The 14,671-nt window shown below is 36.1% G+C and overlaps 1 protein-coding gene across 20 annotated transcripts in view; it reads left to right on the forward strand.

The window, feature by feature from the left end:
* The window catches only part of TRPM3 (transient receptor potential cation channel subfamily M member 3), an 833,246-nt gene that overhangs the window by 555,302 nt on the left and 263,273 nt on the right, over positions 1–14,671 (forward strand). Inside the window, exons 1-2 of one of the 20 annotated variants that reach the window (XM_074330559.2) lie at positions 12,270–12,321; positions 13,766–13,853. The exons of the other annotated variants lie outside the window; for them this stretch is intronic. Of the exons in view, the coding sequence (XP_074186660.1) occupies positions 13,827–13,853 (27 nt within the window). The 5' untranslated portion in view covers positions 12,270–12,321; positions 13,766–13,826. Of the gene's footprint in view, positions 1–12,269; positions 12,322–13,765; positions 13,854–14,671 lie in introns of those variants that run through there. 20 annotated transcript variants of the gene reach the window in all.

Raw genomic sequence — 14,671 nt, forward strand, 5'->3', positions numbered from 1 at the left:
AATGCCAACAAAGAGAGGGTGGAGATTTAATATATTTGTATATATTGCTCTTTTTTCAATGTTTTCCAGAATGTTTTCTGTAATGTAAAATTGGTGAAAGCAGAACTTAGAGTGTGTCTACCAGATTCCAACAGGAAAAAACAAAAAACATGTGCAAATGTGCACAGTATCCGTGGGCATGTGATCCAGTGTAATCACTCAGCCAATTTAGTGGCAATACTTTAAGATTGACAGTTACATTTTGCCCAGGATTTTAAGGCTTGACAGTTCCATCGGTGCAGAACATGTTAGGAAAATGGAATAACAAGATGTTAAGTTACTGAACACCTGAAAGAATGCTCCACCCACAATTGAATAATCTATGTTCTTGATAACTGTTTAATATAATCCATTATTTTGACAAATGTTTACTGAGAATCTATCTGGTACCAGGCACGTGGAGTTAGGGAAACGGGTAAAAAGGTGAATAGATATGGTTCCTGCCCTAAATGAGCTTAGGGTATAACATGAGGATACAGGATAACTGCACACTATTCATCAGGATAGAAAGTGTTAATAGGCAGGGAAAGAACAAAGTACCTTGGAAGCTCATGGGAGGAAACAGACCCTTTCCATTGTAGAGATGGAAACAGGAGAAACAGGGGGAGAAAGGAAAATTTCATCTAAATCTTAAAAAGTAGAGAATATGAGAACAGGTCATTAAGTTGAAACCACCCCCCTGAAATTGTGGAAATAGGGTAGGACAAAAGTTATTTAACTCAGGAAATGCAACAAAAATCATTGAAGTGCCTGCTTTATGCTAAGAACACCAGTTATGTTCCAGATCCAGCTCAAGTGCCTCTCCTAGCCAAAACGGACCCTTCCTTCCTTTGAGCACCCCTGCTCAGTCCATTTCTATGTCTCTTATGTCCTTAAGCTATTCTAATCCCTGCCTTCTGCTCTCTAGCTGTGTGACATTGAACAAGAAGCTTAATCTATACTGCTTCCATGTCCTTACCTGCAAAATGAGCATAATAAAATCATTTACTTCACAGGTTTGCTATGAGGTCCAAATTAGTTAATATATGAAAATAATTAGACATGTGTATGGATATTGTAAGGACAATAAACCTGTTTGTTATTATTTCTCTTATTAAATGTAAAGGTAGCCGTTCATCTGTCTGATTGATTTCCCACCAAAGCAGTGCTTTCTCAATTTTAATGTTAAGGAATCCCTTGAGAATCTTATTAAAATGAAGGTCTGGGGCGGGGCCTAAGAATCTGCATTTCTAACAAATTTCCAGATGCTGCCGATGCTTCTGGTCCGAGGACTACATCCTGAGTAGCTCCCGGTGGCCCACGAACTGGTGCTGACCCACGAACTGTTTGCGAATGATGAGAGGAGTGCAAAAATTGAGACCAAACGTTTAGAAATTTCTATAGCAATTTGCCATTGCCACAAAATCCAAGTACATGATCATTTTTAGGGAATTTTATAAAACTCTTAGTTTGTAGTGGGATGCTTCACCACGCATCAGTTGAGAAGCGTCGCTGTAGAACATGGCACAAACTTCAAAGCAGGTACAGGGTCTTTGTAAAGTTTTGTGCCTCCTGGGTAACTAAGAGTTTGCACGAGGTTAGTGTTCAACTATATGTGTGTGTGTGTGTGTGTGTGTGTGTATATATATATATACTAAATGTATATATTATACATATATACTATATATATTTTATATATAGTATATATATACTATATATAGTATGTGTATATATATATATATATATATTTTTTTTTTTTAAGGAGGGCGCAACTCACAGTGGCCCATGTGGGGATCGAACCAGCAACCTTGGTGTTATTGGCACCACGCTCTAACAGAGATAACTGGCTACCCCTCAACAGATATTCTTGAATGCTGGTGTGGGAGAATTAATTAAAAAATAAGTTAATATAGCTCTGAATACCCATTTTAAAATTCTCCATGGAATGGCTAGCGCTGGAGCTCCAGGTAGCATTAACTTTAATGAAGTATAATTAGCAACGCCACAGCTAAGCTTTTGTTTACATTTTATTCTTAATGATTATTTAAAGACTTCTGCATTAGAACTGTAAGCACCGAGAAATGTTTTGTCTACATGGTTCTCTCCTGTGAAATATTAGATTTGTCAATTTGTAGAAATGGATGCCCACATTATAATAATTGGTTTTCAAATAACTGACATTGGGATCTGAAGTAGACAAAATACATACACGTATGTGCGGGAATATGAGTCTAATATTTCATCATTGTTCTTCGTCTATTGTAGCCTCAGGTAGTTAGTATTTAGCAGTAATGTGCACATCAGAATGTCATGTGGTACTAAAAGAAAAAAATAAAAGGGAAAAGAAATACCTGTTCATACAAAAGAACCATACTATCATTTTGGAGGGGTGTGTGTGTGAAGTTCAACCAGTACAATAGTATATTTTATGCCTTTACCTGCAGTTTTAATGAATGGTCACAAATCGTATTCTAATACAAGGGATAGCATCCCGGAATGTCAACCCAATAGTATATTTTATGCCTTTACCTGCAGTTTTAATGAATGGTCACAAATCGTATTCTAATACAGGGGATAGATCCCGGAGTCAGGAATTTCATGTGAGCATGTGTGTGTTCTATGATTTTCCTTTGCAGTTAAATCATCAGCTAGAAAGAAGGTATTGTTCACCAGGAAGAAGTCAATTTTCTACTAAATATTGGAGAAAAGACCTAAGAATTCTTGCAAACTTAGGGTTTAGAGTTTAAATTGACAGATGAATCAGGATACTTGATCTTGGCTCCCAGTGGTAATGACTTTACTATTAGTAATTATTTCTGAAATAGTTATCACAGTACCCATCATGTACCAAACAAAAATCTTAGGAAAAAATCACATTATCAAATTAAACAAATCTACGGAGACTTGGTATTTATGAAAATTTACACTTGATACATTAAATCATCCACAACCTTCTCCACAAGGTCACAAATATTATTTGTTTGTATCCTATCAAAAAATAGTATTCAAATTAAAGACTAGCTTCTATCATGACATTCTTACTCTTCTATCTTTTTATTTGGAGCACTTGCAGATCTGAAAGAATGTTGGTGTCATTGGAAGCAGGGATTTAGGTCAGCTTGGCATAGAAAAAGTTTGGAGACAAAAGCTGGGATACAACTATGCAAGGTCTGTGAGACCCATTAAGGAATCTAGATTTTATTCTAGAAGTAATAGGAAATCTCTAAATGACTTTTTGGTGAGGGAGATGGAATGCATTTGGCTAATTTATCATTTTAAAAGATTATCAGTAATACTATTCTCTATGATATCTCAAATACTCAACGATGGATATATGAGATTATGCATTTGGCAAACCCATAAAACTGCATAACACAAAGAGTGAACCCTAGGGTGGGCTGGTTGGCTCAGTGGTTAGAGCACAACGCTCATAACACCGAAGTTCGATCCCCACATGGGCCAATGAGCTGCGCCCTCCACAAATAGATTGAAAACAATCATTTGACTTCGAGCTGATGGGTCCTGGAAAAACACACTGTTCCCCAATATTCCCCAATTTAAAAAAATAAATAAGTGAACTGTAATGTAAACTATGGGTTTTACTTAATGATAATGTATCAATATCAGTTTATCAGTTAGAACAAATATAGCACACCAATGCAAGACATTAAGTAATATGGGAAACTGGAGGGCGACAGTGTATGAGAACTCTCTGCACTTCTACTCAATTTTTCTTTAAACCTAAAACCGCTCTAAAGAATAAAGTCTGTTATTTGAGAGGGGAAAAAAAGCTCACTCTTGTTGCTAGGTGGAGAATGAACTGGGGTACCAATTAGAAAGCCAGCACTTTTTAAATAGTTTTATTAGCATAGATTTTTTTCCAGAAGAATTTTGCTATCAAAAATTCATTTTGGCATCAAATATTCAAAGATTGGGACTCTACATTAGATTAAAGATAATGCGGTAAGAAAATAAAGGAGGAAAAGAAATCACATTGCCATCCAATGGCACATAAATAGGAGATTAAATCTATATTTCTGCACTACCTATTAACATTTTTACACCCACTTTTGAATTTGTGTTCATTTCTATGTGCATCAAATTTAAATTAACATATCTAGAAAAAGCTAATACATGTAGTAGTATCGTCTAGGGCTTAAAATCTTCCAGAGATTTTATATTAATGTACTATAGTACAAATAAATAAAAAAAGATGCAGGTTTTGGTAGTAAGTGTGTAAGGAAAGACATTGACAATATTGTGAAGCTGAGCCTAATAACCTTGATTAACCTTAAAACTGTCACATAACCAAAGGCTGAATTTATGTGAATGGCTTTATTTTCTACCTAAAACTCTAGTAATTTGACAGAGAAAGATGAGTATAAGACAGAAATACATTTATGCTGCATTAACTTAATACCCAATCATTTTTCATTTCCAGAGAGTAATAAGGATGGGTTCACAGTTATATTACTGGAACTATCTGCTTCTAACTTGCTTCTGATGATAAAAATGGGATTGATTTGTCAGTTTCTCCCGTTAAATATTTCTTGATTGTGAAGCTAAAAAAAAAAAAAAAAAAGCCTTGCATATCGTGGGCAATCTCTGCATATTCTGACCTGAATTATCATCAAGATTTGATTTATCGTTTGGTGGGGGATGAGGGTGAGAGAACACCAAGTTCTGGTCTTGAAAACTCTCTTAATGGCAGGACTAGAAATGCCAAGTTATTAATTAATCATAATAATGTCTTAACAATACTTGATACTTAATAGTACTTGAAGTCTTATTGAAACAGAGTTAGAACTATACATGTGTGCCAGATTGCTAAACCAGGGGCATTGTGAAGAATGGTTGGAGTCTGGTGAGAATTCTTTCAGAGATTATTTATTAATTCAAATCTCCTTATGTACTTTGTGCTTGGTAGGCAAGAAACCCTTGTGCTCTGCTACATTTTTGTGTGTTATCAAAAGCATAATGGTTCCATGAATCTGTAAAAACTAAAATAAAAAAAACCCTCTTATTTTCAAAAAGCCTCCACAACTGCTTTGCACATACTAATGAGGGACTAACAACAAAGCTGTCAAATTCTGATTCTCAGAATCCTCTGAGAACTGGGGTCGACCTTGAAAATCACCAAGATTGAGTCACTCCCACAAGGTCACACGCCTAGTTATCAACAAGCCACTGCTAGGATGCGTATCTCAGAACTCCTAATCAGTCGTGCTTCTACCAGGCTCCACTTTACAACTGCTTTGAACAAATAGAGAAAATCAGGATTTCAGAAATAAAATCCTACAGCTAAATTTAAGTCTAAACCTTGTGAGAATAAAGAATTTGACGTTAGAATTGGACTCGGCAGTTGATTAAAATAAATCAGTATCTCTACCCAGAATAACATTTTAAGGTAGTTAGAACTGATGATTAAAAATAATTTTATTAATTTAATAATAATAAAATTAATAAAAATTGTATATGTATATACCAGGGGTGCCCAAAAAATGTATACAACTTTGGTTGGACAGTTTGGTCAATGTTGTTCAAACAGTAGTTCGCTGTAATCAGACGCGTCTGGATGCTGATGGTAACCACTTTGAGCACCTCTTGTAATTGCAGAAGTCAAATGTGACTTTTATTCATCTTTTGTTATCAGTATATATTGAATACTACAATTTTAATAGCTTTTTCCTTTCTTAAAATGTGTATACATTTTTTGGGCACCCTCTGTATACGGAGAGAAAGAGACTGACTTCCTTAGTTTATCCTAATAGAGAACTTTACTACAAATACAAGTATCTATTTGTTTATGCTCATCCTCTGCTCAGCATCTTCATCCTTCCAGATCAAAATAGGTAACACAATACAGAAAGCAGTCTGTGAATCTATGATGTTATTTGTCACATACATTCCACGTTTCTACATAACATAAAATGTTCAATTTCATAACTTAGCCTGTTTCTTTGGCTCCTAATGAAATCAAAATGGTGCAGGAATGACTAGTGAAAGCTAAATGGAATTAAGGACTTAAGGGATGACATTACATTGCTCCAGTTCTGCATTTACGTTGACAGAAAACAAGTGACATTTTTTTACGGGCGCCGCCTCGGTGAATACAGAAACCCTCCCTGTCACTAGTTGTTTACCAACGTTCTCACACTGATGTTGCCTTCTAACAAATGATCCATCTTTTTAAACTTCCTAGCCTTTGAGGAGTAATTTAAACCTCACTGTCATATTTCTATTGGTTATAATTTTGTCTTTCGTTTCCTCCTTTTCTGGGTAAAGTTTATTCTACTGGTATTTTTCAGAGATACACCAGTTTTATAGGGCTGGCACTATTATAGTTATGTTTTTTGGTCAATGAAAACAATAAAGTCCCTAACTGTGTGTGGGTGGTTTCTAAATTTTCATGTCACCATGTGTGGGAATAGCTATTATATTCAAACAAATGGCTGATCCTTGACCGTAAATGTAATACCGTACTTTTGAAATAGAGACCTGCATCTTTGCTTCAATTTTTCAGCAGTCTTTTAGGCTTGATGAAATGTATACATTTTTATTAAGATCAGAATGATTGAAATGAACTTATTCCACCACAAGGAAGAAAAAGGTCATGTAGCATCTGTAAAATCAGTCAAAGAGTGTGAGGAATACAGGGTTCACTGTACCTAACAGAAACACAAGGGCTTGGGCCTATCAGACTAAGCCAACGGCTGATGTATAACTTTGGCATAATGCTTAACCTCTGTAAGCCCCAGTTTTTTATTTGTATAATGGAATCTTATAATACCTTATGGATTTATTGTGAATATCACATAAAATACCATATGTGAAAGCATTCTGTGAACTGAAGAATACTTTATAAATATAATGTATTATTGCCAAGTAATGATGAACTGATTTATGGAAATAATTGTTTCCTCATTATAGAAGGAAACAATGTTCCAAAGAAATGTGAATACATTTTTTAAATTGTTTATGAAAATTCTATGAGGTTAACATTTATATATATATATATATATATACACACACATATATATACATATATACATATATAATATATTATATATAATATATACAATCTCTCTCTATATATAGATAATATAGATATAATATATATTCATATTACTTCTACATATAGAGTCTGCATAAATATATTTAAGTATAATTTATACAACATGACCTATTGGTATGAGTTTCATTTGTAATTGTAAAGCATATTTTTTTAAATTTTTTTCCCAATCTGGTGATGAAAATATAATCAAAGTTTATGTTAAGGTGTATACTATTTAAGTTTAGAGGCTATAAAGTGACTTAATACAAATAATTTCTTTTTTTTTAAATTAAATTTATTGGGGTGACAATTGTTAGTAAAATTACATAGATTTCAGGTGTACAATTCTGTATTACATCATCTATAAATCCCATTGTGTGTTCATCCCCAGAGTCAGTTCTCCTTCCATCACCATATATTTGATCCCCCAATACAAATAATTTCAATCCATAAAGAATTATTCCCTAAAGATGATTTATTAGGAATAAGGAATTGATATTCCTGTAGAAGCCATGTTAAAAATAGGAGGAGGAAGAAGGAAGTGTCCTATGAGAGGCAACAAGACTCTAGTTATGCCATAATAGACCAGAGTACTGTGTATTTGTAGCGGAAATTGTCAGTGGATGATTATAACATTGAAATGAAAATAATTATAATATTGTATGGATTTTTCCTAATGGAAGTGTGAGCAAGGTGTGGAAGTGGAATCATAGTTGTGGTGATTCATTCTGTCTGGAAGTATCTAGCCACATCTCTCAAAGAACCCAATGTTTTGTGCAGAGTTTGGAAGAGGCATTAATTAAGTACAGAAGGAGGAACCTAGGATTCAAATGAATGGGACAGCATATTCAAAGGTTTAGAAGTGTGGGACAGCATGGTGCATTAGGGAAACTATAATTTAGTTTATTGGAGCATAACATGTTTAAAGGTTTGGAGGGAAATTGAGAGATTTCAATAGATATTTTCGGAGCCAAATCCTGAAGGTTTTAAATACTGAACTGATCTGATTGTGCTGGGGATAGGGAGCCATAGAAGGTATTGGTCAGGGGACGGACTGATTGATTGTTTTAGGAAGAACATGTTGCTATCAGTGTGTCCTGGAGGTAGCTGGCTTTGCCACGTTCCTCTGGCATTGTTTTACTTTGCGGGCCAGTGGCAACTCTGAATATTAGAGAACACAATATATTTATTTTCATGCGTTAAAGTAAAAAGGAGGAGCCTGAGGGACATTTAAGAGGGATTGGTCCTGTGTTTCCCCAACTTTAGTCACTTTTATGATGCCGTCATAACTTTTCCTACAAATCATTTTTCATCTAATTTATTAAATATTTTTGATGAACTCATTTCTTCACAACTCCAAAAAGGAAAATCTATGTCCATAAGTAATAGTATTTGTTAAATTGAAGTTTTAGCCATTGCTATATATCGTGCGAGTATGTTAATATAAACCCAACTATTAAAGGAAAAATGCCTATCTGGGTGCTACCCGAAATTCCCTTTTAGGAAACATGGGTCCATCTGATGCCATCATTTTATAGGTGAGGAATTGATGTGCAAATCAAATGATGTGCCTAAGTCTCCTTTGTTTGACTACCATGTCCCAAACACAGTTCTAGGTGCTGGGTAGATAGTAGCTACAAAATGAAATCATTGCCATCAAGAATTTACCTTCTAGTGGGGGACACAAATGAAAAACAAACACATAAAGACATGGAATAATGCCAGGTAATGTGAAAGGCTGTGAGGAAAATGGACAGAATTAAGGGAATAAAGAATGGCATGGTGTGCCTTTAGATAGGGTGGTGAAAGAAGGCCTCTCTGTAGTCCCACGTGTTGAAGGAGCAAGTCGTGGAATATCTGAAGATGTAGCGGTCCAGGTAGAAGAAACAACAGGAGCAAAAGGACCTGACATGCTCAAGGAAGAGCCAAGACAAACTAGTGATGGCGTCATGGAAGCCTGCTTCTTAGGACCACCACTCCTTCCCCCACTACCCCATCAGACAGACCCCCTTTTTCTAAACCAAGGGTTGACCAGTATACACACCACTAGCAGCCCAGCACCTGTTTTATTGGAACTCAGCCATGCTCAATTGTTTACATCTTGTTTATGGCTGCTTTTGTGCTCCAACAGCAGAGTTGAATTTTGCAACAGAGACCGTGTGGCCCATAAAGAGCTAAGTTATTTACCATCTGGCCATTTACAGAAAATGTTTGCTGATCGCTACTCTATATCATGCTTTGTTGTCAAATGTGGGCATTGGAGGAAACAAAACAAAAACAAAAACACTTGAGACATCTTTATAACAATGAAATATACAGGTTCCATGTTAAAAATCTTGTTTCTACTTGTAGAAAATCTGATTTCATTTTTAAAAATTGAGTTATTTACCACTGGAAACTTTTTAGTATATTTTATTTCAATGTGATTTTTTTCTTTAATGACAAATTGGGAGAATAAAGTAATCTGTCATTCCATAAAGAGAGGAGTGAAGAATAACCACAGTTTGCCTTACACTTGTAGTTTCCTCTTGTTAGTATTCAAATTATATTCTCTCTACATCTGAAACAGGCTGATGATATATCCAGTTAGGAGTTGGGTAATGCACAAGATTTTTAAAAGACCCATGTGGACAATGTGGCCCAGATCTACAAGTCTCTTTGGACCTAATTACCTTCTCAAATCAAGTGGTCTTGAAGATCATCTGTGGCCTCATATGACGGAATTGCCATGCTGATTTTCCCTAAGGCTTCCTTTCCTACTTAAACAAAATGCTCATGGTTCTGGTGCTCATTTTCTTTGGTGTAGGTTCATAGAGATATCTCATATTCTTTCTCTACCAAATATTTCAAGAAATGAAAACTAGCAAAAAGGAAAACAAAAAAATAATTAAGACTAGAGAGAGAATAGGGTAATTGAACTCAGGGTTTAAAGTGAGTCAGATGAAGAGTTGAAGTAGTGTCTAGTGAAGAAGAAAGTTGAGAAAACTGAATTTTCAAAATATTTCTTACATTGAAGGATTATCTCTAACCAATTTATTGAGTTTCACAGAAGACTACTAGCTCAGTATCTCTCAGATGCTTGCTGCCAACCCTCCTCATCCTCTCTGTTCTCTCGCCCTCTCCCTCCCTCTCTCTCTGTCCTTTAAACCCCGGAAAACTCACCTTATACATTATAGAATTTTATTTTCCAAATATCCCCACTGAGCCCTCTTTTTTACTTGAATTCTTCCCAAGTCACTGAACTACTCTTTCCCAATGACTTTCTATTATCATAAGTAGAGCTTAACAGTTGAAACAAAAAAATAACTATCTGTAAATCTTCTGACCACACAGAGTATAGTTTTATGACTACAAATATATGCCTATAGGAGAAAAATTTGGAAAATATGGAAAGGCAAAAGGAAGAAAATAAAAATTAGCCACACTTTCCGCTTTAGTGTATTCTCTTCCTATCATCTCTATATCTATTTAAAATTTGTAATTATTCTTCACTTACTGTTTTAGGTTCTGCTTTTCTCACCTAACAATATGAAAATGTGTATTTTTTTATGTAATTGAATAGTCTTTTGAAGCTTGAATATGATCATCAAATGGTATGAACCATTTAATTAGTTTAATTAGCCTTCCATTGATGAACTTAATTTGTTTCCAATTTATTTGTGTTGTAAATAATGCTGCATGAACATCTTCGTGGGACTATATATCTGCTGATTCTCTTAGAACAAATGCTTAGGAATGTGACAGTTACACAGAAGCAAGGGGATGTACATTATTAAGGCTGTCACTACACATTATTCTGTAGCCAACTCCTGAAGATAGATGAAGAGATGTTCTTCATTGTATGTTTAATGCTAAAGTTCAGTCTGATGTTCCATTTGGGTCTTGCTTATAGTAATGTTTCCTCAGTTGCAAGACACTGAGTAGTTTATCATTCCTTGTCTCTGGGGAACCTTGGTAAGTGAGAGATCCAAAGATATGGGAGTTTGAAAGAGATCATTCCTAGAAACAGCAGAGAGGCAAGGAAAGGGCTAAGGGTCTGACCCAAGTTTGAAATAAGTCATTTAACTCCCACCATGCCTCTCAGTGAGTGTCCACGTGACATATACTAGGCACTTTGAAGGAGATTATGAAAACAGTGAGGGCTAAAGTGGCTTCTGCCTCATAGAGTTACAGCCCACAAGTTCATGGAGACCACCTCTCAGCTCTAACGTCTGTCTGTGGGAAGATAGAAGTCTTTTGGAGATGAAGTGCTCAAGTATTCACCTTTTTAAAAGTATTTTTCCCTTGTTGAAATTTGAGTTTTTCTCCCAAGTGTATTCACTTATCTAGTTAAGAGCTACCATTATCTGAAAAATTCGCTCTTGGATGATACTTAAAAGAGCGCTTTTTGTGTGAGCCAGAACCTCTCTGTTGGGCTATCCCAGTGTCACTGCGTCTGGTCTGCATCCATGCGCTATTGTAGTCACATCTCATCTTTTTTTCAATAGGGAAACAGGGGAGTGGGTTATAATCACACCTCTGCATTTGTGGGAGAGGGGCTGCAGGATAAGAATGATCAGACAAGTTTTATTATTTATTGACAGTTTGGTAGTTGTGGAAGGTCACTGGCAAACTCCAACTTTATTCTACTTGGGTTCATGTTCAGGGACCAAACTATCCTTTTGAAATGTTCCGTTTTTAGCAGTTTCTCTTTAAAGAAATGCTATCATTCCATTCTTTGGGGAGGAACGAACAATGCGGCTTGTGTGTTCAAACCACTTGGAGCTTTTCATACACTGTTTCTTTAGAAGGATTTACTTTCCAAAGTTGAACTTTTCAGAACTCAGAACACCTTATCACACTTTCACAAGCCTTCTCTCTGAAAATGGAAAAAGAAAAAGGGGGTGGGGGTGGAGAGACAGCCTGTCAGGACTTGTGCCAGTTAAATCTGATCTCCCTGGGGATTTGTTTTTCTTCTGGCGTCAGATTAGATGTTCAAATCAAGCAGTGTTTGAGGGTGAGAGGGAATGTCCATGGGATTCTTAGTGAGGCTAATCCCAAAGCAGCACATTCCAAGGGGCTAATCTGCCCAAGTTCATTGCTTACTTGAAACGTCTCTTGGGGGAAGAGCCGGGCAAGTGACTTTTTTTTTCCAGTGGGCGGTCATAAGAGCATTATTAACGGGATGACCAGCCCCAGACACAGCAAAATGAAAGCAACAGGAGCTGCTCGTAGGACTGCCTTTGCCACCACCCAGAGTCAGTGCTCAGGTAAAATGATTTCAGCTCACTTTCCTCTTGTTCAACTTCCCAATAGTGGATCGGAAGATCTAGAACAGGACCAAAGGAATGCCCAGGGACAGGCTGAGGGAAAGCATAAGGCAAAATGGAACATTGGATTCAGTACCTTTGGGTCTTTGGTGTTTTCTTCTGATTATGACAAAGTATACATTTGAAACATGGGAGTCTCAAAGTGAGAAACATGGTGAAATTGTCCTTGCAATTTATTCCTGTAAAGTTAGTGGACTCTTTTGCTAATTTTACAATGACTAGTCTGGGTTGTCCTTCTATTAAAGTTGCCTGGCTAAAGGGTGGATTACAATAGCATTTTCCAAGGCTAATACATACCCTGTAGGGTATGTAACTTGTAAACCATTCTGCCTGGAGAAGTTCTTGGTTCTGTAGCTAGTTGGGAGTGGGTAGAAAGAGGACTCAAAAGTAGTTTGGAGGACTAATGTTTGTAGCAGAGCAGTTGTGAAAAGAGTTGAAAGCTGCCTGAGTGAAATGACTGACTTCGTTTTTCTTTTGAAGGCAATAGTTTACAGCTTTCTTGTTTGTTTCTATCATTTTGATGCTTTATTGACTGTGCCTTTGACTTTCAAAATGTATACTTTATTCTTTGAGGGTAATCGTTATACTTTGTTCAAAACGTGAATGTCCTCATTTTTTGTTTTGAATAAGATGTCCTTTAATTATTAGCCTTTGAAAAACACTTCCCTGTTACACATCACACATGACTGATAATGCAGAAAGACAAGAAAGAAAATAGGCTTTGACAAACTCAGTTATGGTGATGTGACCGTTCTACCTTTAGTAAAGTACACAAGTGATTTTCTGAGGGCTGGTAGAAGCCATCTTTTCTAAGAGTACACGAGACTGCCGAAGTATATTTTAAAAGAAGAGCTTTTAGGACACATTGTCTGTCCATTGAAGTACTTGTAAGAAAATTAAGGGGTCAGCTAGAAACAAGGCATGTCAAAACTATTTCATGCTTTCTACAACAAGGATAACCAGTCTGAGCTAATTTAGTTCGATGTTGAAGCCAAGTGTAAAGCCTGACACAGAGTAGTTCAAAGACTGAAGAAAAGAAAAGGGAATTAGTTTAGGGAACAAGTTAAACTATGATTATACTTCAAATATGCCCTCTCCAAGAAACAATTTTAGAACTCTAGTATCTGTCCACCTGTAGACCTGAATAAAAGCACAATAAAAAGCAAAGCCCACTAGCACATAGTAAATTATGCATATTTTGTAGAATTCCTAATTTGTGTGTTATACATGAATTCTTTCTGTTATGTATCATACTTCTCAACAAAAAAAAAGAGAGAGAGAGAGAATCCAATTCAATTATGAACGCTAGTGGAAAGATTCTTTTTTACATTACTTTTTTTTTTTTTTTTTTTTGCCTTCTCCCAATTTTCTGTGCCTTTGCAAGAGAAATGGTTAATCTACTGATAATAAGAAATGGACACTGATCCTCAGTCCCTGTGCTAACAATGAGGAACCTTTTCACCTTTGAGAAGGTAATTACCTTGCTAAACTGCACACAATCCAAATTACTTTATACTTAAAGACTAACACGTTGGCAGTCTATATGTAGTAATTTTTACTACACAGCATCTGATTAAAACTTCCAGGGCATTCCAAGGTGAAAGTGGGATCCATGAGTGAGAGAAATAATGAAGGTGCCCTTGAAAAGTCTAATCTATTTGTCATGGGTCCCAGATTCTCAAGTTGGAAGTCCGGTTGTGATTACATTTCTTTGCTGTAGTTATTATAAAGGTCCCCCTTTTGTTTACTTCTTTCTCATATTCTGATGGCTTCCTAATGTCCCACCCAAATCCTTTACCCCAAAGGAGAGAGGAAGAACAGATAGCAGGAGTGTTTATTACTCCACTAGTGGAGACTGGAAGAGGGGAATGAAAAGAGGGAAGATATAAGTATGAATGTTTCTAAGACATGCCTCTAAGCCCAACACTTCCCAAATACCAAGCATGCCCAGATGGTACTGCCAAGATCAAGGGTATTTAATATCAATAATATCCAATTTGAAGAGGCAGTTTAGTCAAGTGAATAAAAGGGTGTACTCTGGGGAAAGACTGTTCAAGTTCGAACTCTGGCTTTAAAACTTATTTGGGGCATCTGACCTAGTTTCTTCATTGGTAAAATGGATATAAAGTAGTACTTCTCTCACAGGGTTTTCATGTGAAACCAAGGAGATAATATGTATATGACACAATTCCAGGCACATGATGAGACCTTGATAAAGGTTAGGCATTGCTATTACCTATTGAGCTCCTACTAAGTGCCTTCAGGTACTTTCCCTGAATCATCCACTTCA

Source organism: Rhinolophus sinicus, chromosome 16 (genome assembly GCF_057876585.1).
Source record: "Rhinolophus sinicus isolate RSI-liver-muscle chromosome 16, RSI-T2T, whole genome shotgun sequence".
NCBI lineage: Eukaryota > Metazoa > Chordata > Mammalia > Chiroptera > Rhinolophidae > Rhinolophus > Rhinolophus sinicus.